General features: G+C 42.4%; 2 protein-coding genes across 12 annotated transcripts in view; both read right to left on the bottom strand.

Moving 5' to 3' along the window:
• Positions 1-7,384, bottom strand: part of MND1 (meiotic nuclear divisions 1) — a 56,092-nt gene extending 48,708 nt beyond the window's left edge. Inside the window, exons 1-2 of one of the 3 annotated variants that reach the window (XM_053253170.1) lie at positions 4,128-4,277; positions 526-749 (exon numbers count right to left, since the gene is read on the bottom strand). In XM_053253170.1, coding sequence (XP_053109145.1) covers positions 526-528 — 3 coding nt within the window. In that variant the 5' untranslated portion in view covers positions 529-749; positions 4,128-4,277. Of the gene's footprint in view, positions 1-525; positions 750-4,127; positions 4,279-7,029 lie in introns of those variants that run through there. The other 2 variants (XM_053253167.1, XM_053253168.1) reach the window with 2 other exon arrangements.
• A 1,585-nt stretch (positions 7,385-8,969) lies between these two features.
• TRIM2 (tripartite motif containing 2) overlaps positions 8,970-27,811 on the bottom strand; it is a 105,928-nt gene continuing 87,086 nt past the window's right edge. For all 9 annotated transcript variants that reach the window (XM_053253157.1, XM_053253158.1, XM_053253161.1 and 6 more), the window contains 3 exons: positions 21,951-22,021; positions 13,780-13,920; positions 8,970-13,232 (listed from right to left, as the gene is read on the bottom strand). In XM_053253157.1, the coding sequence (XP_053109132.1) occupies positions 13,080-13,232; positions 13,780-13,920; positions 21,951-22,021 (365 nt within the window). In that variant the 3' untranslated portion in view covers positions 8,970-13,079. The remainder of the gene's footprint in view (positions 13,233-13,779; positions 13,921-21,950; positions 22,022-27,811) is intronic.

Below are 27,811 nucleotides of genomic sequence, written 5' to 3'. Positions count from 1 at the left end.
TCTACTTGGCTACTTGAAAAACATTTGGGATACAGTGAGGGGAAATTAATATGGTGGTTAGGAACATAGGAAGCTGCCTTATACAGAGTCAGACCATTGGTCCATTGAGCTCAGTATTGTCTACACAGACTGGCAGCGGCTTCTCCAAGGTTACAGGCATGAGTCTCTCTCAGCCCTATCTTGGAGATGCCAGGGAGGGAACTTGAAACCTTCTGCATGCAAGTGTGCAGATGCTCTTCACAGAGCAACCCCATCCCCTAAAGGGGAATATCTTACAGTGCTCACATATGTAGGCCTTCATTCAAATGCAAACTTCAATTCTATGAACCTTGCTCAAAAGTAACCCCACTATGATCACTTATGCCCAGATTAGCGTTCATAAGGTTTAGCTGCAGAGTACCAGAGCATGGTCTTTTTGTATATGCGAAAGAGTCAGACACAAGGATTGCTGCGTCCTTGTGCTAGTCATTATCTCTCAACAGAACCTAACTCATTTGATTTGGCTGAAGGAAAATGTGTATATACCATGCTGAGTTCTTTTGGAAGAAGGGCAGAATAATCATAGCAGAGAAAGAAACATTGGATTTACTGTGAAGGGTTATTTTTCACAGTGTACAGAAGTCATCCTTGTGAGAGGGTTGTGGACCTGACATGCTCTAAGAGACAGAACTTAATTTGCTAGCAGTTAGGCTCAGTTCTTTCCAGTCAGCAGAGGGTGCCAAAATCCCAGTTTCAGGACTGTTGCAGCTCTGAAAATTTAGGAGAAAAAGAAACTCAAGGAAGGTAAAATAAGGTTAGTGAGACAGCAGAGGGGAAATACTCTATCACTGGTACTCCCCAGGAGTCATGTTTACTCAAAGAAAAAATGTTTAGAAAGAAGAGTAAGATCCATGGGTGGGTCAGATGACCACTGTACACTGTGGAAAAGAACCTTTTGCGCTGTTTCTTTTTCCACAATGTAGAAGGTAATAGTTAAAGGCAACTTGTAATAATTGGAAGGGGTCTAGTTTTATAATGTTTAATGAAAGGAGTAATAGAGGACCACAGAGGCTTCTACTGAAAAGACTGCAGACGTAGAGGCACTGAGGGTAGTGTGATCAGTGATGGATATTGATATGCTACAACAATAAAACCTAAAATCCAATGGGAGAGAATGGTTTTGGATACTTTTGACCCCAAGGAGTAAGGGGAAAATAAAACAAAAAGGGAGTCTAAGCATCTAAATTATTTAGCTCTACAGATGCACAGGAGCCTGTTGCAGACTTCAAGGGTGTGCCATGTTTTTTCTCTGGGGTGAACTGGGGAAGGGGCAAAAGGATGGTAAAATAATGTCCTGAGACCTATAAAAGGTAGAGTTGATTTCAGAGAGAAAGGTAGGGTTAGTTTTTAGGACTACTAAATTGGGCTGGAAATGCAAAGTTCTTTTCTGACAGAGAGATCTCTGAATGCGGAAACTATGAGTGCCAAAGTGACAGCCACTAGAAAAGTACTTTATAGGAGAGGATTTTAAGAGTCGCTGAGCTCAGAGGTTCCAAAGGAGCTTGAGTGAGGGCATTAAGAACTTTGTTAGGGTTCCAGAATGGGAGAAGAAGCCAAATTGGATTTGTCTCATAGAAAACATATGATATGAGGATGAAGAGCTAGTGAATGGGAGGAAGAGAGCTTTATCACAGATGAGAGAGTGGAAGTTTGATATTTTATGGTAGTAGGTTTGTGACCTTTGTCAGGCCTGCCTAAATAAAAGCTATGACATGTTGCACATTCATGGAAAAGGGATCAGTGTACTTCCTCCAGTCCCAACATAGAAAGGTAGTTTGGTATAAACAGTTGGTAGGTCAGTGAGCTGCTAGGACGATATTCTGTATCGCAGCAGAGGATCCCTTCTTGGCTAGAGCTAAGCGCTTCAACGTCCGTGCAAGGAGCTGTAGCCAGTCAGGATTTGAGTGAAGAACTGGGCCTTGGTGGAGAAGGTCTGGTTGGCGAGGTAGATGCCAAGGAGGAAAAACAGACAGCATTACTAGGTCTGAGAACCATGGCCTCTGGGGCCAGTGAGAGATGATCAGGATGAGATCTGTTTCCTCTGGGCGAAGTTTGTGTATCACGCACATGATGACTGCTGTTGAAGGCAAGGCACAGAGAATACCAACCAGCCAAGGGGTGGAAAGGGTGTCTGTAGCTTCCGCTTGTGGAAAGGAACCTGATGAAGAATTATGGGAGCAGATGGTTTGATGGAGATGTGAAGAGGTCTATTACGGGGAGTCCTAGGCAGAGAGTGATGGCACCAAATACTTCCGGATGAAGGTTCCATTCCACTGGGTTCACTGTCTGCCACTAAGTGTGTGCATGAACCCTGCTGGTATGAAGAAGTGCAATTCAGCATGTACTGAATGTGGATATAATCCAGGAGCTTTATTTTTTGCATTTCTTTTATTTTGACTTTGTCATCTTGTTTCTCAGCTGTCTAAAGTGTAGAAAGTCAATTCTATAAGGTTTTTTAATTGACTGTTATGAGGTCTTCAGCTATACATAAGTTTAGTCATGTGTTGGTATTCAAGTAGTGATAATATATATATAAACAGTTCATTGGATCTAATATAAAGAGATAGATATTCTTCAGCAAATGCCAATGCGGAAGACCTTTGCATGGTCTAAACACATCTGGCCTTCTTAATGAACACATGAATTATCTCCTCTTACAATTTTTATCACAACTTTGGATATACACAGGACTTGACCTTTTTGGGATTATTTGCAAACTGAAACTTCACAATTCCAAATGGACATTTGGGGATTCTACCAGCTTTTAAACGGATGCATTTTTATTGTCAATTTGGAAAACCTGCTTCTGTAGATTAGTTATTAATATTGTATGAAATGGAAAAAAATCTTTAAAAAAAACATTTTATTAAATGTGTCACTCTCCTTTGAAACATTTATATACTTCATGTTTTGAGAATATTTAGATCGTGTTTAAATATTATTTTGGATTCTTAATGAGTTATGGTTGTGAATATGCCACAATAGGGAACAGGAGGCTGAACTGGATTTTTTGTTTGACCCAGAAGGCTCTTCTAATGTTCTTGGCATACAGAACAAAGATTGGGTAGAGACATCTTTTAAAGCGCATATTTAGACAGGGGAGAGCACCCATCTCTGTTCAGTGCTGTACAGCATCTTTCTAGTTAGCAGCTGTTGCTGGTATTGCCTTTTTTGTTTATTTTTAGACTGTGAGCCCTTTTGAGACAGAGAACCATTTTCTCCTATGCTACACAACCACTTTGAGAATTTTTTTGTTGAAAAAGCTACATATACATATTATTAATACTACTACTAACGGCTCAGGTGGGCCAGGGCAATCTGAGTTCACTTTGAGACACGTTCCTTGTCCTTTCCATGGCAAGAAGAGAGCCAGTGTGGTGTAGTGGTTAGAGTGCTAGACTAGGAGCGGGGAAACCCGAGTTCAAATCCCCATTCAGCCATAATACTAGCTGGGTGACTCTGGGCCAGTCACTTCTCTCTCAGCCTAACCTAATTCACAGGGTTGTTGTGAAAGAGAAACTCAAGGATGTAGTTGATGTAGGGCTCCTTGGAGGAAGAGCGGGATATAAATGTAAAAATAATAATAATTTAAAAATAATAAAAAGTAAGTCCCCCTTCAATTATTTGGGTATTAAGTTTCCTTTCCAAACTAGGAAAACTTTACTATCACTCATTACTACTGTAAGTTGTCACTGTGCTTTTCTTAGAAAAATACGCTTCATTTGTCACCGCGTTGCATGCACGGCCTTTTCTCTCCCCCCACCCACAAATGAAGAGAAGGCTACATGATGCATCTGATTAAGTGGACGGCAGCCTACGGAAGCGGACACTGCAGTGCAACAGATGTGTTAGGCTTTAAGGTGCCACCAGTCTCTTCGCTGCTTTCAGTTTCCATACAGGACTGGCTGCCCGAGCAGCGGGGGAAGCCCGCGAGGAGCGGAGCTGCCTCAAGCCTTGGAGCTCTCTCCTCCCCTCCACGTCCCGCCCTCCACACCTTTCTCGTCGCCACGGGGAAACTTGGCTGCGCGGGAAGCCAGGAAGAGGCTCCCAAGCAACGCGACAAAAGGACTCCAGCGGACGCCGCTTACCATGTCGCTTCCTGCCCTCCACAGCGAACCGCCCCCGACCGGCGGGATTTTGAGCTGGGGTGGCGGGGTGGGAGACCGCGGGAAAAGGAAGCCGCTTTGCCTCTCGGCTGACTAGTGCCATCTGGCGTCCCTACGCTGAATCACACTTGCCGGACCCTTCTTTTTTCTGAGCGGCCCCATAGAGGCAGAAAAAGGTAAGCCTGACACACAGTCACCGCCGAAACTTCCGGTAAAAATGGAAAGCCGCCATTGGTCAGAATGATCTAATGGGAACAGAGTGGTGCGGCTCTAGACTTTAGCATCTCCGCTTAAAAGAACTGAGATGTTTTGTGTTGCAAGTTGAAAGGTGAGGCTGGTGTCTTAGCATACTCTTCTATTTTCTCAGCACTGAGATTAAAGCTACACAACAATACACAGTAAATCTATTAGTCTTCAAGGTGCCGCAAAATACTTTGCTGCAGTTGCTGCAACACAACTACTCCTCTAGAAGATCCTGCTATTGACATCTATTGCCCAGCAACTGCTGCTGTCTGCTGCCACCACACAGGGACACTCAGGTGTCCCTGTGTGTCCCTACAATTGTGCCCAATTTGATTCATGTTGGTCCAGGCACTGCAAAGTTGATAGCGGGGGACACACACGCAGAATGCCAGGGGATCTCATAAGCCTACTGGAAAATAGGCTAACAAAATAGGAGGAAAAGCCCTCCGACTTGTTGTGATTTTACCATGGACATTGTTTCAGTTCTTTATATGAGGCATGCGTGTATCTATTTGTATGTTTCTGTGTACTGGCTTGGTGGGGGTGGAATCTCTCTGGTGTTTGTCTCCTCTCCTCTTCACTTGCTGTTCAGAATTTAAACTGAGAGGTTCCCTCTCTCTGCATAAGAGACTGTTAGTGTATCGTTTACTTAGCCTATGTTTAAATATCAAACTCTTGTTTCTCAGTTAAAGTTGCTTCCTAGCATTTCTCTGCAACACGACTCAGCTGCTGCTTAGCACACAATTACTGCACTCCTCTGACTCTCACACAAGCAGAAAACGGGAGCGTCCACAGCTCCCAAACTAGAAGGTCACAAGAACAGCCCTACTGTTTGTTGTTGCAAGTGAAACTAAGAATGGCTCAGGTACTGCACAGGACTGCGCTGATCCAAGAGTGGAGTGTGTGGGCTGGTTCCGTCCAGTTCTAAGCAGCATCCACCCAGAGCTCAGAGAGACTCTATGGCAACTAATTACTGCTGAAGCAGCACTCAGTGCTGAAGCATCAATGCTGAAGCAACACACCTCCCATGATTGCTAATAATGGGTCAGATGCTTCAGTGCTGATGTATTTCTTAGTTGCCATGGGGCCTCTCTGTGCTCCATAGTAGTGTGGACATGGCTTAGCAGCATGGAGAGAACCAGTGTTGCTCCCCTCTCTTGGATCACAAGGGCACTGTGCAGTATGTAAACCACTATATGAACACTTGGCAGATGATGTATTTCCAGCATTCACACACACTGATAGGGGAGCTACTCCTGTGATCCTGGAGCAGTTCTTGACCATTCTGCCTCACGAAGTACAAATATGGAACAGGAAATATGGAGTAGAGATCTGTGCCCAAGCTGTGGCCCTGGCAGAGGATCTCAGTAATCAGTACCAAACAGAAAAGTATACCGTGTTCCTGAATTCTGACAGTGATGAAAACTTGCAGTCTAATCCAAAGAAAGGCAGAACTGGAACTCAGGACCTGCAGGTTCATAAAGTACTTCCTTTACTGTTATCCTGCACTATATTAGTTCGTCACTTGTACATAAACGAATTTGACAGATGCAACTTTGAATGATCAAAATTGCTAAATTTATAAAGCAAGCCCAAGATTGTGCCAGACTAAACATTTCCAGACATTCCCTGATAGCCAAAGAAAAGAAAGGGAAGCAAGATTACAAATTGTTTTAGATTTTAATAACCCATCCTCTAACTGGCAAAGCTGTTGCCAAAAAGTGTTGCTAGGCTTACACACAATCACTTGCAAACTTGTGGACTACACAAGTCTCTTCAGTAACTGTGAAGTTAGTGAACTTAAGCACACAAAGAGGCTATTATTCACACGTGCGTTCAAAACCAGGCTAAGGGAGCCCAGACCGGTTTTGCACATGTGTGTGAATCGCCGGATCAGGCCAATCTCAGCGGCACCACAGCGGCAAACCCGCCTGTGAAGCCTCCCTCTCAAATGGAGTTAGGAGAGTGAGCACTCTCCTAATCCTGGTTTTTTAATCATCTGTCAGCCGCAGCTACCAGACTGCAGGGAGCCCGGGGAGGGGAGGGAGGATCCTCATAATGCACTGCACACTCAGCAGTGTATTATCGTATTTCCAGGGGGTGGGGCAATTCGTCCCAGCACCCTAACCCCCTGAGCCACCGGGATCACCTGGTGCTTGAATGGGCGGGTGATCCACCCACCCAGGGAAGCCTGGCGGATTGTCTGTGGGGAGATAAGCTTTTCTGGGTTTCTTCCCTGCTGACAGGGTAGCCCTTTCTCACTAGTTGTGAGAAATGTGTGAACTCTGTTGTCAGGACAGAGGAATCCTTCAGACAATTGTTTAGCCATAGACAAAAAGGATTCTGCTCTGCTGGTGACAAGAGACTCAATAATTCATTTTAAAAAATAAGTTGTATATCCCAAAAATATATACCGGTATCAGCTTATAGTATTGCAATCAGAAGGGGAAATGCCTGCTTATGTTTATAAAGCTTGGAATTCAATAGGATATATAGGAGCAATTTAAAAATGTGCCATGCAGGATAAAGGGTTAGATTTCTGACCTTCAGGGTAAGGGCACTGCGCTGGCAACAAACAGAGAAACTGAACATGCTCTTTTCTTGCCAGCTCTGCAGGCATTTCATCGCACTTCAAACTTGCCTTAATAATCACCATTGTAGCCCTTCCCTCTTTGTATTTCAGAGTTATTTCATTGCAAAATAACACATAACAAAATCTGATGCTCCTCTGCAGAATTTGAATTTGTTTTCTTTCGGTTTTGAAGAACTGAAGACAATCTTACAGAGTTGTGGGCAAAAAGCAGCTTCCTCTGATCCTACTGCTCATGCTCCATTGCAGTTGATTAAGCTCAGTTGTACCGGAAACAAAAATCTGATAGAAAAATCTACGCTGCACCGGAAATGCTGATAAAACATTGAGATAAAATTTGATTCTAGTCTTGTTCTGGCTCTAAGAGCTCTGGGCTCTTTCCTTCTTTATTCAAAGCCGTTTCCTGTCCTTCATAGATCTACAAAGAAGAGGCTAGAGTTACACACAGCTGCCGGTTTTCTCTGTTATTTGGCTTCTTCACTTTACACTTCTACAAAAAGGGCCATGTTTGCAAGCCAGTAAAGTACGACGGGCACCTGCGTTATTCAGATGAAGATAGCAGTTTAGTTAGACGTCATGTATCTTTGTTGCAGGGTATGGGGGGGTGGTATTTTGGGGTGTGCTCTCTGATGTCAGCATGACTGTGTGATGACATGTGGATATTGTTAGCGAAGTCCTGCCCTCTTGTAATAACTGTTCCACCAGCCTGCATCTTGATAACGAGTCTATTGTGTTGCAAAGGAGATTTGCATCTATGGCTTCGCATAAGGAAGTGCTGACAAATTCCTAGCACCTTTCTAGCAAAGGTGATTGTGATTCTCTTATGCGACTCCGCCCTTATTTGCTTACCCGGAAATGACGACACAGAGTGGCTGTGTGTAACCTCCGCAGCCTCCGTACATTATAGAAATACTGCCGCGGTGGACTACTTTCCGGGTTTCCCTCAGCCAGCTGCCGTATAGATAGCGCTGGATTACATTGCCAGGGCTGGGTGGTTTAAGTCGCTATGGTTGATCAATGCCATTACTAACCCGTTTCTCTGGAATAATTCCCATCCCTCTTTCACTCACTTTTTAGGGAGAAGGCAGACCACATCAGTGTCAAATCTGTTTTCTTCACTGTCGTGTGTATTTTCAGACTGAATAGGGTGTGCATTTTTTTGGCCAGTAAAATGCAGTTGCAGCACACCAGCCTTGCCCACAGTGTGGGCAAAAAGCACTTCTGGATCTTTTAAGGGCAACTACCACTTTGATCATAATAGTCATTTGGAAGTTCTTTCTGTTTTAGTTTTTCCTGTTCAGTGTTGCTGGGAGGTTAGTGAGGGGAATTGCTCTTTATTAACCAGCTTCTGTTCCCTGCTGGGAAGGGTGGGTGGTTTTCACGTGCTATTATGGGCAGACATCCTAACACTGCTGTGAATACAGTGGCTACATTACAGGGTAAAGCAGAATGGGCATTCACATGTTGGGCATGATAAAGGGATGTGCCCTCTCTAAATCAGAAGACATTTGAGTATCCGTCCCTCTGTGTTGCTGCTGTAAATTTGTTATCTAGATTGCTCTTTACCAAACTTTCCCCATGTATTATCTTTAGTAAAAAGTTAGATGAAACTAAGAATTATTCTCAAGAAAAAATAAAACTATGAAATGTGACCATTCATGAGGGAAGGATAAAATCTAAATAAACCAGACAAACAAGATGTCTACACAATTGGCAGCTGATACTAATAATACACTTCAATTCCAAGTCGACCCACCCTCTGGTTAAAAGAAAGCTCAGAAGACCTGTTGCTGAAAATTGTAATTCTATTTACTTTCCTTATATGCATATCATAAAATTATGACCAGACATTACGATATGTATTCCTCCTAATTTCTTCCCTGTTAATTCTTCCTAATTTCTTCCCTGCAACTGATATATCTTCCCTGCAACTAAATACCCAGGGGTATTTATGAGAACAAGCAAAAAATTAGTCTTCCATTCTAAAAAAATAAGAGGAAACAACCTTTATTGTTTTATCATTGGGGGTTGTGCATGGTAAAAGATACAGATTGGATTTCCCTATCATTCCAACACAAAGTCAGTTTTTTCTTTGTAAGATAAAGCATCAAAGATACTATGGCACACATGAAGCTAAACCTACACACAAACACTCTTCAGTTCACAGCGTTCATCCTCAGCCTTAACTAGACAGAGTTGATATTTCTTGAAACAGGAGAGGGTGCAAGACTGTGTGGGGTGGGGGATGATGAAGATACTTCAGCATGATTCTTCAGAGAGTGTAAGACTTTATAGCATTCCTTACACAAAACGTACGAAACCGGCTTACAAAGATGGAATGTTAAAAAAAAATATCATTCATTCCAAGGACTGGAAAAGGTATAACACATTACACATTTCCGTTTCTAGTGCAGGGATATTACTATACACGATGCACATTATGGAACATTCCCATGTCATAAAGCAAAAAAAGCAAACCATCAGGGTTAAGGCTGTGTTGCTCACAAACATCCATTTAAATGTTTTACATTCATCAGAAACTACCACCATTTTGGAATCATCCTACACTAGGGTACAAACATCTTCCATACATTCTCAAACACAAGCCTTTTAAATCATTGCTCACAGTTCATTTTCAACAGCATTTTCAGTGGACACGATGACTGCATCTTGCTGTCAACCATAAAACAAAACACATTTCCTCACACAACAAGCATAACATAATGGGCACTTGTTTTCATTATGGCAACACTAGATCCTTAATTATCAGAGAAAAGTTAACTGTAAAGTTGAAAGCCCTGTAATGTTTCCAAAGGTTAACTATATTAGACAACATTTTTCTTGTTACTTTGCTGAAACTTCAGTGTAAAAATTTCACTTGTATTTAACAGTTGTTGTTTTTTACAGTTTAAAAAAAACCCCTTAAATATACAGCTTACTAATTTATCCAAAAATGAACCAATACTAGACAATATTTTTAGGCTTATTTCCAGCGTTTGCTTTAAATAAACATACACATATACCTGCACTGCTCTTAATGTGTTACCACTCATGATTCTTCCTTTGAGACCACTTGACACAAAGGGAATCTCTTGATTGCAAAACTAAACTACAATTACCAAGGTTCCTTTGGGCAACTTGTGACTGTTAAATCTATTTTAAGCTTGCAGTACAGATGTGATACAGATTGGACCTATGGGTTTGGCAGTATAGCAGGTTTGGATCTAACCTGCATGTACCTAGGTATTAGTAAAGAAAATGCCCTCATTCTATAAATGCTTGGCTGGACCAAAAATAAGTCTTTTTTAGTGTTACTCTTCTGCAGTTGTTGGTGTTTTTGGTAATCTTTAATCAAAAGGGTTTCTTGCTAGCTAGTGTTCAAATGATAACTGCTTTTTTTGCTCTGTGCCCCTTGACCAATATGTCTGAGCATTCAACAGCATCTAGCAAGGATCTGCAGCTCAACAGGGCTCCAAACTAGTATCAATTTACAATAGCATCACCAACAGATTTTCAGTTTGTTAGTTCAAAGCCTCAGTTCATTAAGGAAGAATCAGGATCTAAAGGTATGGGTGGGGTGGGGTGGGGTAGGCCACATCACCCTTAACGTGTTAGCTTTGTTGTAAAGGAAAGAAGCAATAATTCAAATTTGAGTCAAGGTAGCACAGTTCATACAGCATTACTAAGATATTGTTTACTAGAATTAAGAAACAATTATTTTTGGAAAGTATGTTAAGGAATGCATGGACATGTCTGCATGCATGAAATGGTTTCCACATGTCAATTTATAACAATTTGGGTTCTGATGTTTCCCTTACACAACTTATCACTGCTTCCACACAAGTTCCACTGAAATGAGCAGGCATACACAAGAGCACAGGTCTTTCCCTGGAGGCAAGACAAAAGCTTCCCTGATGGACGGTGCTCCTAATTCCTGTTTAGGAACATTGTAGGATTTGGCTCAGTGCCCTTTCTTAATTAGAGTGAATATTTCTTTTTGTCACACAAACATCTTTATGAAAGCTTAAGCATCTAATAATTTTAAGCCAGATTTATTTGACAATGTGCCTTGAATCAAGTCTATAGTAATAACATACTTAACAGTTTGTGAGTTCCTTTACATTAGAATTCAATAACTATTACTAGACAGCTTAGGGGTTTTTGTTTGTTTACATGGTTAATAAATACACATAAAATTATAAATAGGATTTTCTCACAAAATTTAAATAGCTTTCAAGGTGGTTCAGTGTCTAAGACTAACTGTGTCTAGCACCTACTGCTGTTACAGACACATTTTTGTTCACCAGGAACCATACAATTAGATTCCAGGTATTCTTTTAAGAGAATTATTTTGTAGCAATATATAAAGTTACCCTGCTATTCTAACAGAGATGCAACATAAGCAGTAAAAACTGCTCATTTCCCTTAGTTTAGTATGACTTACCTGTTTTCTAGCTACTATGTTATAGACCAGCTAGTTAATTATCTTTGTTTTTTGAAAGTTTTCTTGTTGGATCATTATTTTAGGAAGATATTGAAATCTACCCATTAAAAAAATGCAAGGAGAGATAAACATAAGTGTATTTTTAAAATCGACATCAGTTCTGCAGGCTGGCAGATAGTAAGATGCCACCCTGGCCAAACAAACCAAAGGCCAAGAAGAAATGTAAAATTATTTTAGATACCAAAAGCATACTGGCCAATGTCTTCTTACACAAGGCTGGAAGGTGGTACATGACCCCATGTTGCTATCAGCTGTGGATTTTTTTTCACTTGATATAAAATGCGTTCAGAATTAATTCTCCTTTGTATTATTGGAAAAGAACAAAAGAAGAAGTGAGAACTGATGTAAATACAATTTTGAGTTACCAGACTTGTACAATGAGGGAGAGGGAGCAAGACTTTTCCCACACAAGAGAGTTATACCTATCCATGTGTACTCAAATCATGTGTACTCAAATCATCCACATTTGCATTCCTCATTCTTTGTTTTCATATTACAGATACATAGGAAGGAGTCGTTTATGAACTGGTTTTGAAATCCTTATTTACAACTCTCTCTCACTTGCAAGATTTGCCTCCCTTTCTTAATTTGTTTTTGTTATGCTTAATAACAATTTTGCAATTCATAAGTCCTGTTTTGGTCACCCTTGGTTTTTAGAAAACATGTTTTGTCAACTACTAAACCTCTTTTGGTTGTATAAGTTGTGTCCTCTAACAGGTACCTGTGTGGCTTATTATCTGGTGTGAAAATGTGTGGTTGGACAAAATGGACTGCTTTCACAAACCATAGCAAGGACAAGCATGAAGTGAAGCTAGTTGAGCTGACATAACAGTCACCTAATTAATCAGTTGGATCTTAATAAGAGTTTGATTCTACAGAGTGTCAACAGTAACCTATACGAGTGTATTTCTAAAGCTTTAGAAGTCAGGTTTCTGGAAAACTCTTACAACACAATGAGCAGTAGGAAGGTTGAGAAACATGTACATCAGTCCCACATAGGACAGGAAGTTTGCATTGATTCTTGTAGTGCTAAAAGTTAAGCGGTGTTCGGTCTGACAGCTGGTACAAGAACTGTTTTGAAAGACCATATCTCTTTAATTACTAAAAAAAACCTACTTATTACAGTTATTGAAGAATGTTACAGGTGTCATACTTACTATAACAATGTGATCATTCTAGAGGACTCCCAGACTTCTTGCTGGGTTAAATAAAGCTTAACAGAAACAATTTTCAAATGTGGACGCTTTAAACAAGCGCTCCCATTCATATGTAAAATTAACCCCTTTAAATCATTCAGCTGTTTAAATTCTTCCCTCACAAAAATTAGTCAATTACATAAATGCCTGATCGACAAGCCACAGTTCATATGTCTAGTCCACTGTCTGTGAATTCAGGGTCTGTGAATTTTAGACAAGTTCAGTGTGGAACATATGAAGTGCATGTCCTATGTAAACAAGGTAGGTTTGAAAATAAAACACAAAACTGGAGATTCCTTCAGTATTAAAATTGAAATTGTTAAGAAGTAGACATCTTATGCAAAGATATACATTGGCCCTCAGAGACTAGTAACTTCTTAAGCATGATCCAGATCCAGCTGTTACTGTAAGTATCGATAGACTTTGAAGCAGTGGTTGCCAGAGTCTGCAACGACAACATGACCATCCGAAGTTAGGGCCAAGCCTTGTGGACCATAAAGTGGATCTGCAGATGTATTTATATAGGACAAAAAGGATCCACTTCCATCAAAAACCTGCAAAAAACCAAAAAAATGGTAAGAGAGGGAACACAGATCATCAGAGAGGAAACAAATCACACTGGGCAACATCCACAATAGTCATGGCTAAAACATCACTAAAATGAATGAGACAAGTTAGCAAACCAGCAGCATGCACAGACTGCGAGCTTAGTGGGGCGGGGCAGTCACAGAGGCAGCAAGTAGTCCAGGATGGATGGGTGGGTAAGGCAGAGGCAGGCAGGTGTGTGGGTGGGGGGGGGTGAATATGGGCTGCTGCCAACATTGCTATGCCTGACATCCCTAACTGTGCAGCAGATGGGCCATATCATCTGAACCAGTCTGTTGTGCTGCTTGGCTCTTGTTATCAGTTTCAGTTTATGGATTATACAGTCAGTCCATCAGTTATGGATGGGTTCTCTCTAGAGCACATGAAGACATTTTGGAGATGGAATTAGAAAACCATATCTTAGCCCCCGCAAATGGAAGAGGAAACCAAAATACCTATTGAAGAAACACACCACACAAATCCTTTTGACGGAAGGGGAGGAAAAAACATGTCTACCTGTATTCGACTGTTTCCCCAGTCTGCTACAATAATATTTCCATTAGAATCTACAGCTACTCCTGTTGGTGCATTGAACTGCCCATTTCCTTCTCCATTTGATCCAAACTTCAACATGAATTCACCTTCCTGGTTAAATACCTGTATGGAATATATTTTTTAAAAATCAAGTCACGACATTTTGCTTTCTGAGGCAACAGGAGAAAAACAGGTCAGAGATGATGTGCAATTACTGTCAGCTCTTAAAAAGGCAACAGTATTGTTTGTTGAGGATAGTTATAGCAAACCAAGCAAGAATCAACCAGCAAAAATCTCTCTTTTTAAAGCCTACTTTTAAATGTCTTTTTCAGCCTCTGTTTTATTGATTTGTTAGTTTTATTAGGTTTTTGGTATGCCCATTCTTGACCGGTTTTATACGATATTTATTATTGTAAGCTGCCTTGAGAACTTTACAAGCCTGAATGGCAGGATATAAACTATTTTATGAACAACACAAGAATTTGTTAGGCCTATTTCTGAATATAAGGGGTACAATTCAGTTCTCTGGTATATCCTCCCTTCCTCATGGTTCCACATAGCCTTTTCCATGAGTGGAGAGCTAGGATTGGTTCCTAGGAATTTTAAATGAAATATGTTTTGCTTTTTAAAAAGTCATAAAACCTTAAGAATAAGCAAAAGTTGGGCTTCATTACAAGTTTATAGCATAATTAACATTATTTAGCAAGGGTGTGTGTGTGTATGCTTAGTTGCATTAACTCTTACTTTGGATCCAATTCATAGGGTTTGATTCAGATGTCATGTGGAAGCTTGGTCAGAGCCAGGCTCCGGCCTCAATAAACCACGCTTTCATCTTCACATCAGTATCTACTTCCTGTCTGGGTTAAAATAAGCTAAGATGGGTCATGTCATCCAAACCCACCAATCTAGGCTTATTCCAGCCTATATGCTTCAAATAATCCAAGGTAGGTACCCACGGTTTGAAATGAGTTACAGATCTACAGAAGTAGTCTCTTAAGTGGAGATGGGAACGGAGAGTGCATGTTCCAGAACATCACATGGAGCATGGTTCTAACCAAGTTTCTGTGTGAGGTCTGAACCAGCCATTAGGTCAAACTACACATGAAGCCACAAGCTTCCCTCCTGGGCAAACTGCAGCCATGGGGCCTGTCCTAGGCTGTGACAAAAGGCAGTGGGTTAAAGAACCCCCAGTGGCATAGCCACAGCCCCGATCCAGGTCATCACCCTCTGGAGCTGCTATTTGGTGGGGGCGGGGAAAGCTAGCTTGCAATTGCCAGGCATGTACAAGTATAGTTTGGCCCACAGTTGTCTGCTCTATGTAACTGATAGGGGTACCATTTTGGTGGAAGTTACTTCAAGGCTAAGGCCATTTCACACTAAAAAACAAACATGGGAAAAGGTCTAGGAACTAGAATGCTGGAAAACTGCTAGTGTATGGGTAAGTACATACCATAAGCAAATAGCATTTAAGGAGAAGGACAAATATTTTCCTTCTGGTATTCCAGCACTACTGAAATCTACAATGTTGGTTACAATTCAGACCACTTTGAAATCTGTGTGCTTTGAAATCTGTACAGTTTTAGTCAGGAAATTAATTCAGATAGATTAAGTATCCTTCAGTCTTACTGGCCAGACATCCTTTTCAATCAAATGTATTTTTCAGTCAGATGTCTTGTTTTTTTTTTTTTCTTCCTTGGATCCTAGCCACAACCCTAAGCACCTCTGCAGTTATTAGGAAATCCTGCATTGCTGAACGCAGCTGCTTCTAAGAGTATACATTTATCATAACACTGGAACCCCTGCTGCTAAACTATGCCAGCTATGCATTTAACAGCTTCTCCAGTGGTCTCACTTTCTTCATTGTAATCCAAACCACAAGAGCTGTTATTTCCTGCCTAATTCTAGAACTATACAAAGCAAGTTTGCAACTCCGAACTGGCCATTTAGCACCAAGTAAAAATTATATTTTAATCACATGTATGTGGATTTAAAGGACCTGAAAGCCTATAATGGACCACGATAGCCTCTCCTCTGCTGCTCTTAGCCTTGGTCTCCAACAGGTTCCCTTTTTTCACATGGTGTCCTCTTGAAAAAGCCTCTGCCTCACGCACATCACCACTGGTCATAACACAATTCTTGCACCAAGTGTTGGTTTTGGCTTGAGTAAGACACCAGGTGGGGGCTGTTTTAAGTAGCCTGTGAATGATGCACACCTTTGGCTGCTGCTTTCATGGGCTGCGGGGAAGGCAGAAGCTCACCTGCCTTCCCCAGCAGATGAGCAGCGGCCGTTTTTGCCTTCACCATGCCACACACCCACACGAGCGGCAGCTCGGCAAAGGCAAGAGCCAGGGGCGTACCAAGGTTGGAGTGGGCTCAGAGATGAGATTTTAAAATGGGCCCCTCACTGCTTTCCTCTCCTTCTGGCCCAATGTCTCTACTATCCCAACTAGTTACAAGGCGTAAATAACAGCTGTCAGTGTTCCTGGGGTGAGGAATTCTCCAAGGCAAACCCTTTGCTCTCCAGCACTAAATTCTAGGCATGGGCACGGCCTCAGAGCTGGGGAAGGGTGGAAGTTCATTCACTCCCTTCTTCTCCTATCAGTGGGAGCAAAAGGTCTGATCTCCTCCCCAGGAGACAGTCAGACCAACAAGCCCGTCCCGGCTGATCTCCTCATCCTCGGCAGTCCCTGGCTTAAATAGAGCCCTGCATTTCAGACACTCCTCCCCACTTCCAATCTGTTCTGTCTTCCCTGGCTGGGCAGGTGTAGTGGACTTGTTCTTTAACTCCACCCCGTTCCTTAATACCCCTGCACCCGTTTGCAGTGTTGGAGTTAATATTGTTGCCATTCCCTCTCCACCAAGCTGCCTTCTCCTGGGTTGTCCCTGCCCATCCCCCAGCAGCTGTTGCACGTCTCTCCGAGCCCTCCCTGACTCCTGAGAGGCAATCACTGGGATTGCCTCAGCGTTTGGAGCTCCTGGCTGCCCTTGGCACCCTGCTGTTTGGCTGGGTACACAACCCTGTCTCACGGGGGAGGGGAGGAACTCCCAACAACAGCAGAACCAACTAATACAACAGAATAATGGAGAACTTTAATCATTGCACATATATTTTTTTATGGAGTTGTATTGTATTTTGACTTTTGTAAACCAACTAATAAAAATAAATAATAGTAATGCCTGGCATTAACTGCAAGCCTACTATTTAGAAGAACATTGTAATGCTGTATTATATACAGTATTTTATTAAAGCAATTCCGTGCAACACCCCACCCCCCAGGGGCACTGCAATCAGAGCCAACCCCAGCGCGGCCACGAGGGCACTGTAGCCATCTCGTTCTAGCACGCACACCCCAGAAGCAGGATTGGGAGGCTCTTCCAGCTAACAGCGTCCCTCCCCTTCACAGAGCAATCTCTTGTCGAGCTGGCCTTTCTCCCGCTGCCTGCCACCCACGTGCAGCACCAGCCGCGTTTCAGCTGATGCACCTTTCTGGACCCGGTGCGGAGGGTGCCGATGCATCTACCCACCAGCCAATGAGAGCCGGAGGGGCCGAGGCAAAAGGGTGGAGATGGGGAAAGGAGGGAGGGAGAGACAGAGAGAGACAAGGAATACGGCATGGAAAAAACGGAAGGATTTGGAATACCGAAGGAAGCTTGGGTGGGCGCTGAGGAGTCTTGTCATGTGACTTGCCTCTGGGGGGGCCCCTCGAGGCAGTGGGCCAGAAGACAACTGTCTCCCCTTGCCCAATGGATGAGACACCCATGCTGGAAGCAGGAGGATTTCCTCTTCCCACGTCCCAGAGTGCCCCATGTTACGAGCAAAGCAGCTATTCACATTAGAGAAGCCACTACATACAGCGTGGTCACTCCTACCCACCCACCCCGACTCACTGCCGGAAGTGGCGGCAGGGGGGAGGCCAGTGATGATTGCCCACATGATCACCAGCCAAGGTTAAGCGAACCACAGGGCAGGCTTGATCCTGGTGCTTCACACACGCAGCCTAGTCAAGGCTGGGCTGCCCTAGCCTGGGCTAGGCTGAATGTGTGTACAGCTTTCTAGGCCTTATACAGGCACACTATGGCAAAAGAAGCAAGCATCCTTCTTTGCACTCGCAATGCCTTTCAGCAGCATAGTATGCACAGACATTCTGTTCTTTAAAACTGATCACAGGTTTGTGAACATACGTTATTGTCACAGCTTTCTTGCTCCTAGAGGAATGTGAAAAGAAGCTTGGCATGTGGAACACTGTAAGCTTGCTCTCAGATATTAACAGAATAGCAGGCCTTCCCCCATTCTCTGGCACATTCCAATATATATCATACCTATTCCCATCACCTGGGATGACAGTCTTTCCAAACACAAGAACAGGAGTAGGAAATTATGAATGCAACTTGTTTATTTTCTTTGCCTATGTCTTTTAATCCAGAACAGTGATGAAAAGATTTATTAGGACTACCAATAGAAACTTGCCTAATACCCTGGGGTCCGGCTGATGGCATTTCAGCCTCGACAACTCTTCTTCTTATTTAACTGGGAAATTCTAATTGCTGAGAATAAATTATGGAGACCTGGCGAGCAAATATATTTACTTGCAGTAATTCAGGTTTTTTATTCCTTTATATTCCACTTAGGAACATAGGAAGCTGCCATATACTGAGTCAGACCATTGGTCCATCTAGCTCAGAATTGTCTACACAGACTGGCAGCGGCTTCTCCAGGTTTTTCTTAGAACCTCTTGAATTGCTGAATTGATTTTAGAAGTTATATGGATTCTGGGTACTGACGTACACACCGGCAGAAGAAATGATGTGAGGCGCCATTATGCACTCTGTGCCTCAGTGACATAAGTCTGTATACATATTTGTGTAGCACTTCTGGCCCTATCTTACCCCATCCTCAAACTTCTTCCCTATCACTGAAACATGATATGGTACTCCTTAACAATCACAAGTCGCAAGACATGAACATGTTTAAGCAACTACAACCTGGTGATTATAACTGTAATATGTTTTATTTATCTTTACATTTATATCCTGCTGTTCCTCCAAGGAGTGCAACGTGGTGTACATGGTTATGTTTATCCTCACAACAACCCTGTGATGTAGGTTAGGCTGAAAGATTTATGACTGGCCCAGAGTCACCCAGTGAGTTTCATGTCTGAATAGGGATTTGAACTCAGGTCTCCATGGCCCTAGTCCAACCCTAACCACTACACAATGTTTAACTTGTTACAAAATTCCTACACATAAAGGTACGTGGAAATAACATGCAATGCAATACAATTGATGGTCCACAGATTTTGGTTGTATCTGCCTCCCTTTTGGGAATTTTGCAATATGTTTAGTGACTAGAGGAAGCTTCCTTATTTTCATATGAATACAATGGCTGCCTTCGCACATAGTGTGAAACTGGAGTTTGCTGAACCCGCAGTTCATTTTTGTAACCGTGAATTGCATCCCAGACGTTCATCCAACCACAGCCCAGCAAGCTCCAGTTTCAGGGTAGGGGAGCCTCCCTCTTCCTTGTCCACCAGTGCCGCATCCCAGCAAGCCCCATAGTCCTCATGTCACCAGACTGTGGGCAAGGTGTCAGAATGTCTGCAGGGCGGGAGCCATGGGCCACAATCTTCAAGGGGGCATGCAGAGCATGATCATGCCTTTTCGGCATGGATCGCCCACCCTTGGCAGGGAAGGGGCATTTAAATGGCATGCAAGCCCTTCTTCTGACAGCAATTGCACTGCCGCCCTCATAAGAGCCTTGCAGCAAGACAGTCTCACACAAGTACAAATGCTGGCAATGGGGATGCTGAGGGGCATTATTATACTGTTACTCCAGGAAGGGATCATGACAACTTCCTAGGAAGGAATATGTATATGAGGGAGGGCTAAGGATCCTGGGGTCTGGTCCACTGTGACCAAGGATGCTCTTGTGATGGCAGACCCCAGCTAAGCAGTCCAAGGACACCAAACCAAAATCCCCCCCATGTTGGCTTGATGTCTAGGGATTATTTATTTATTTGATTTCTATACTGCCCTTCCAAAAATGGCTCAAGGTGGTTTACACAGAGAAATAATAAATAAATAAGATGGATCGCTGTCCCCAAAGGGCTCACAATCTAAAAAGAAACACAAGATAGACACCACTAACAGTCACTGGAGGTACTGTGCTGGGGGTGGATAGGGCCAGTTACTTTCATGAGAGGGCCAGTCCACTGGGGAGGACCAGAGGTTGCAAGACCTTCAGTCCTCTGGACTGTGCTTTCATGAGGTAGTCATTCAAATAAAGAGGCTCCCGCTTGTTTGGGGTCCCCGTTCTCTCTGGTTAATAACATAACTGTTACACCGCTACCCCCTCCTCTCCAGGCAACCCTTTCATGCACCCAAAGGATAATTTTCCACTCCATGTGTCCAGGCAGTACCAGGTGGGCAGACTAGGGAAACACTGGGACCGGGGATAGATCTTCACTCTCTTTCAAATTTCCCGGGTTCAGACCTGTATTTTGGTGTATGCAAATTGGCCACCACAGGGAATTGTGGGAGAGAGGAGCCCTGATTATTAGGGACCCCATGAGAGTAGGGTTGCCATCTGGGCAAGAATAAACAAGGATATGTTCCAATGAGCAACCAGACTAGCATAGGGCCTGTTTAGGCTGATTCTTCGTGGCAGTTGCCAAGACAGGGAGAGGTATTGCTGGAGTACCCATCCTCATGGCTTGCTTGTGTCAAGTAACTAGGCTGGGCAGCATCTGCCATCTGGCCCACATGTTTGTCTTCATGGCCTTTCACTCTCATGAGAGAGCGGTCCTTGGGAGAAGGGCTATCATCACACATTATTAGCAATTCTGCCCAATACCCATGTACCCCTGGACAGTTCTTCTCATGGGTTGTGAATGGGTCTCTCCATGGCCTTCCACTCTCATCAGAACATGGTCTGCTCCAAAGCAGCATACATCCACATGACATAGGAGGACTCTCTCCTTTCACTGGAAATAATGCTGCTCCTGCTGGATGGTTCTTCTCATGAGTAAGGCTAGGGACTGTATGGGTAATCCCCAACTTCATTATACAAAAAATAGAGTAGAGCCATTCAAGAATTCCTGGGTGGGGCTACCTTTTAAACCCGATCCTGGACATCACTGTCCTACCATATGTTATCTTTGCTGTGATCTAACTGAGTGGCCTGGTTTTTTGGTGCTATCATGACTGGATGTGCTTGTAAACATACTTCTTTATTGATTCCTTTTTGGAGAACAAAACACATAGTGCCGCCATCTTGTCCCCTTTCTCTTCTGAATGCCAGAAGGGGGGAACAAGGGACTCAGTGGTAAGCAGACACCACCACCCCCTGTGACTTTTCCATTTGACAAGCATTAGAAGCTTGGGATGGGATGTGGTGGCGTCCCTGTTGCCGGGCAATGGCTTGAGTATCTCAGAGACGGGGCAGGGCAAGTGCTTGGAGAGGCAGCCAGCGAGAAGCATGGCAGGCATGGAGTGGGTACATTCCTGGGCAGGTCTGGGCTGCCCTCTCTGTGATTTCAGTTGCAGAAACCACATGAATCCGCACCTATAGTGGCGTCTGTGTCTGGAAGTAACACTTCTGTCCCCAAACCTCAGGCTGAAGTGGTGAAACTCACTACAAACTGAAGGCTCAAACTGGAGTTTGGTAAGGGAAACCACAGGTCACTTTGGCATGAAACCATGATTTCATGCATTTGGACATACAGGAATTCCAACCTCTGCCCCATTACACTCATTTGGCATTATGTATGAATAGGGCCAATAATTCATTGGATAGTAGGAATTGCTCTCATCACATGGCAAATGTCTCTCAGTATTAAATCCATCCCATGATAGCGGTTGTCGCAAAACGATAGTCTGAGATAGTGCTAAAAACGTGTCATAGCAAACAACACTGTATTTCTTGAACCAACTCAAAAGAGAATATATATAGTTTTATTTAAACTGGCAAATCAAAATAATTGCATACAATTATTTAACGAACTCTAAATTAAACAATTAGCTTTATTTGACTAATGCCAAGAGTTAGTTAATTTATTTGCTTATCTGATTGTGCACATTTAATTAAATACTGGAGTAAGAACTTTTATGTATTGTAACAAGATTTTACATTTCCCAAAAAACGAACAGCATCATACCTTGACAGAGTGATTGTGGAAATCCGTGATAATAATTTCATTATTGTGGTTGACAGCTGCAAAATGAGGGCCTACAAGAAACAGAAGGTAACAATAAAGGTACAGTCGGAGGGCGGGAGCGGGGAGAAAATGTTAAACTCTGTTCAAATGTAAAATGGATGATTTCTTTCAAGTTTGGAACAAATCTAAAACAAAAAAACCCCTTCAGTTTCATTCAATTTCTCAAGAAAAATATTTCTGTGTTTATGAGATTATTACACTGAAAAGAAACTGGCATATCATAACTGGCTTATGATATGATGGGCCAGGACCCAAAGAAGCACATGGCTTGCTCTCTCCCTAGGGGGCATTTATTTATTGTATACCGCCCAAAATCACATCTCTGGTTGGTTTACAACAATACAATAAAAACAACAAATAAAAAGGTTAAAACATTACAATTTAAAATTTAAAGCAATGTTAAAACGATTAAAAACCATCAAACTATTAGGAGAAGGTATCCCAAGCTGCATGGCAAAATGGCTTTCAATCCAAGGAGAGTTTCAAAAGGACTTTGTGATATTTATTTCTTTAACATATAAATAAAGAAATAAATCTCACCTAAAATTCCTAAAACTCACATCTCTGGATGCTTTACAATAAAACAACACAGATCAAAACAAAATTTTTAAAAAATTTGGCAGAGGAGCCTCCTGTCTGAAGGGGGAGGGGCACCTCTCTAGGTGTGCATCATAAGCCCTTGGATGCATGTGAAGTATCTTTTTGGATCCTGGCCAAACTGTTTTTAAAGTTCTGATAAAAAGTCATGACACGTTCAATGAGTTCTTTGTAAATAAAATATCTCATATTTGGGCTGATCTGGATTCCAATATTTCTGCAAGACCAGTTAGGGTGGTGTCCAGCAAATCTTGCAAAATTAGATTGGATCAGTTTCAGTTTGTGACTCCTGAGGATGTGGACAAGCTACCTGGAGAGGTACAGCCTACCACCTGTTCCTTGGATCCTTGCCCAACATGGCTGATTTCATCATGCAGGGACGTTGTTGGAACTAACCTAGTTGATATCAATAACACACTGAGCCTGCTCTGGATCCCCTGGTGGTGGATAATTATAGGCCAGTCTCCAACCTCCCATGGTTGTGTAAGATGATTGAGAGGGTGGTAGCCGACCAGCTCCAAGTGGTATTGGAGAAAACTGACCCATTTCAAACTGGCTTTATGGGGTTGAGACGGCCTTGGTCAGCCTGACAGATGGTATCCTTCTGGATTGTCTGAGGGATTTCAGGATAGGAGGCACTGTTTTGCAGTCGTTCCTATGTCTTGGGTAGACTTCATGGTGGTACTTGGTGACAGTTGCTCTTCAAAACAGGAGCTATTATATGGAGTTCCTCAGGGCTCCATCCTGTCACCAGTGCTGTCACCAGTGCTTTTAGAACAGCCCAGCTGGATCAGGCCCAAGGCCTATCTAGTCCAGCATAATGTTTCATACAGTGGGCCACCAGATGCTTCTGGGAAGCCCACAGCAAGAGGTGAGGGCATGCCCCTTCTCCTGCGGTTGCTCCCCTGCAATTGGTATTTAGAGGTATCTTGCCCTGAGCCACTTTAGGAAGGGTAGTATATAAACTGAATGAATGAATAAATTCAGCAAGTATTTTCAATGCTTTCAAGAAAATTAGCTGAGCTATTTTTTATTTATTGTAAGTATTTTTAGCCTGCTTGTGTGTGTGTGTGCGCGCACACACACACACACACACACACACACACACACACACACACACACACACACACACACCCAAAGTGGCAAAGTATAGCCATCTCATGATTAGGAGGTGACTTGATGATGAGAAGGGCTGGGGCTAGAAGATCTCCAAGGATCCTTCTAACTAATTTAAGGTGAATGGCCTTAAAACAGTGGTACATATGCTGGTAACCTCCAGGCTTGACTACTGTAATGCGCTCTATGTGGGGCTGCCTTTGTACATAGTCCGGAAACTGCAACTGGTACAAAATGCGGCAGCCAGATTGGCCTCTGGGACAACACAAAGAGACCACATAACACCAGTTCTAAAAGAACTGCACTGGCTGTCAATATGTTTCCGGGTGAAATACAAAGTGCTGGTTATTACCTATAAAGCTCTTAATGGCTTGCATCCAGGCTATTTGAGAGAGTACCTCTTTTGTCATTATCCTTGCCACCTGTTACGATATTCTGGAGAGGTCCAGTTACGGTTGCCACCGGCTTGGTTGGTGGTGACCCAGGACTGGGCTTTCTCTGTGGCTGCCCCAGGGCTTTGGAATAAGCTTCCTATTGAAATAAGAGCATCTCCTTCTTTGATTTTTTCAGGAAGAACCTCAAGACACTCCTGTTCTCTCAAGCTTTTAATTAGCATTAATTTTAATAATTTTAAACTTGGTTTAATAATTTCATTCTATTGCTTTTATTGTCATGTATTTTAATTTGTGACTTTTAAATATTTTAAATTTTGTACACCGCCTAGAGATATACATATCAGGAACTATAAAAAATATGATAAATACATAAATAAAATTCAATGATTGCACATTGATGTGTGATCTGTTTTTCTCATCAAGTATATTTTTATAAACTAAAGAGCTAAGTAAAAACAGAATGTGTAGAAATGAATGGACTTCTAAATATAACAGACTCCCAAAATCATGATTGTGCTGGGAGACCATATTTACCCACAAGTGCTGTCCTTTTTTGGGATCATTTTCTAGGAAGGGGTTGATTCAGCATTTGAAAAATGGGTTGGTTTCAACCATAATTTGCACTGGGATATTTCTTGTATTGGACAACATATCATGTTGCTATTGTAATATGACATGCCTAATTTTGTTGTTGTTGAAGGTTGTTAATGGTAATTGTGGAAGATACATCTACAAATCTTACCTCGGGGGCAGGAAAAACATATGGGAGGAAAACATAAATAAATTTGCATATTCCCACCTTGGACAAAATTGGAACAAAAAGTATTGCTTTCTTTTCTTTCTTTAAAAAAATCATCCTAAATCATTGATTAGAGTAGGGGGAATCAGGTGTTGGTTTTCAAGGACATTAACTGTAAAATTGCATGCAAGAATACACCTCAGGATTTTGATTTTAATAGTCATCTGCTGTGTGGTCAGAACTAGAAATTAATTAGCCACCACTCATCTCAAAGCTCCTGCTGCCACTTCTCCACTGCTGAGCACCAACTGCTCTTCCACCAGACCCCTAGTTGCTTTTTCTTGAATCATTTCGGTTCAAGATACACATTTGCTGTCTCAAGCAGAGGCAAGTGGCAGAAGGGTTAGGTGCATGTACACATTCTCTTACCTGTCCCATCTCTCCTACAAATATCCCCTCCCCTTGGCTTTGCAGTAGAGAAGCAATGTCAGGAGATCTGAGATGCATGTCGGCCACAAAATGTCTTAGTCTGGTCTAAGAGTATGAGAAATATATCCACCGGCATTTTAATTTAAGGAGTTTGTAGCCGTTTGGATTATTCCATTAGCTGCATGATAGTGACAGCATCAGGTTGGCAGGGGAAAGCTGTGCAAACTCTGCCACTGTGCAAAGAGAGATGAACTTGAAAATATAAAAAGTTACCCAAACAAAAATATAAAATGTAAGGGCAACGGTTTAATTGCTCTAGAGAATGATAAATATATGTAAAAAGTTGCTGCTTGGCTGGATTTAAACCACTTCCATTGACTTTCTGCACTTAAGATTTTATTCTTAACACAATTTCATTGTTAGGCAATAGGTCATTAAAAACTCATTCAACACACACAAATTAGCTGACAGTTCTTTTCCCACTGGATGGGATTTTGCAACTCTAATAATTAGATGATTTATCCTTTTTATACATTCGCTCAGCAAGGTCTTAAGAAGTCAAATAGTAGGCAAACCATGGGCAGTAAAAGATTCATTTTTCCCTATCCCAAACACAAAAATCCTGTTCTTCTTGATTCTGGATGGCATGTTAGACCATATTCTATTTAAGCTAGATTTTAATTTTCTATCTTATGGTTTTGTAAGAGTTTTATCTTGCAGTACAGATCCTTTCCAAAATAAAAATATGCTTTGTTTATAAGTAACATAAATGATTTTAAGGAACATATCAATGCAAGGCAAATTGGTCCACTGAGGGCTACAGGTCACCTCCAGCCTAGGGGCAAGATCCCTCTGAATACCAGTTGTGGGGGGAGCAACAGCAGGAGAGAGGGCACACCTTCATCTCTTGCTTTGGGGCTTCCCAGAGGCATCTGGTGGGCCACTGTGGGAAACGGGATGCTGGACTAGACTGGCTTGGACCTGGTCCAGCAGGGCTGTTCTTATGTTCTTAACTTGGATGGTAGTTTGGGGAGCAAAGAAATCAAAATAGAAAAGCTCCACAACCTAAAATCCTTTTTGCCTGAATCAATGGTTGTAGAACTAAAAAGCAAATTCTTCTGGCACTATTGGCCAAATAATATGCATTGTCCAATCCATTCTGGATTCTACCTAAAATAACTACTAAACAGTGCCTGTTTTACTAAAAATGGAAAGGTAGTGGGCCACATTCTCTGCAGCGTTACCGGGGTGGAGCAAGGGTGTGCCATTGCAGGGAGCCAGGATGCTAGCTGTGCTGAAGGCTTGCTGTGCAGTGAGTCCAGTGTGTGGAGAGAGGAATGGGTGAGTTTCAGGTCTGTTCCATCCCTGCAAAAGGGCTGCCAGAATATGTTCCTGAGGGCTGCACGATCCCCAGGGACATATTTCTGGCAGCAAAAAGGGCTTTCACAGAGAGGGGAGAGATGTGAAAATCGCTTCCACCTCCTCTTCCGCCTCCTCTTCTGTGCTGAAAGCTTGTCATGCAGCACAACTAGTGTCCTGGCTCCCCGAGATGGCAAGCTCCCACTCTGCCCTCCTAATGCTGTACCATGGGATACATTTATTACAAGGCCCAAATTCTACACTGTACCACACTAGTGAACATTTCAGCCAGGCCTGCCTGTAGGGAGTTGCTGGGGGGAAGTCACCGAGGACCCCAACATAGCAGTAGGGACTCTTTTGGTTCTGGCAGGACAAGAACAGTATTGATTCATCTTGGGAGTCAGTCACCCACCCCAAAACAGTTCTAAGCCTGGGTTCCACAAAAGATAGAGGCAGCCCTGATTTCAGCAATTGGGGAAAGGATGTCACAATATTTTTTAAAAAAAATTGAATGTTTGCTGAATCAAGTGAAATAATCATGTGTGCAAACTCAACTACGAGTTCTGTAGGACTCTTAGTTTTTTCTTCCACAGTTTTAAAAAGACCAAATCAGCCTAGGCAAGTGGTGAGTGGGAGTGGAAGGTCGGTGTATGGATAGAGTTTGCTTAATGCTTTCCCATCTGATTGCTTTTAAACTCAAGATTACTTTCCCCAAGCTGCTTGTTCACTTGCAGGGGAAATGAACAAGAAATACAGGAGAACAGCATATCTTCCCCCATGTGTTAAAAAGCAGTTGTGGTTGTGGTGAATAATTTCAAGCTTTAAAACAACCAGAGAAGATTAAGCACCCTCCCTCCTTCCCTGCTCCAAACACAAGGACAAAACAAAACAAGAGCTTTGTGTAATATGAAATAAGGCATAATAAAATAGGTCTTCAGCAACATTTGCTAGTTTCAATTGCAATTACTTGTATAACAGTCAGTCTGATTTTGCAGAGCAATTCCAATATTTAGTCTCCAGAGGTTTTCCCCAAGTGTAAACAGATGCCGGCTTACTTTTTAAAAAGCTTATTAAACACGGATTACAATCTCTACATTCTTTGAAGAAAAAACCAAGTCTGGGACATTAATGAGCAGTTATGAAAACCTAGTAAGACCTATGTTCTT

Source organism: Hemicordylus capensis, chromosome 5, assembly GCF_027244095.1.
Source record: "Hemicordylus capensis ecotype Gifberg chromosome 5, rHemCap1.1.pri, whole genome shotgun sequence".
Classification (NCBI taxonomy): domain Eukaryota; kingdom Metazoa; phylum Chordata; class Lepidosauria; order Squamata; family Cordylidae; genus Hemicordylus; species Hemicordylus capensis.
Note: the sequence above shows the minus strand (reverse complement) of the source record. Positions and strands in the feature narration are given on the sequence as shown.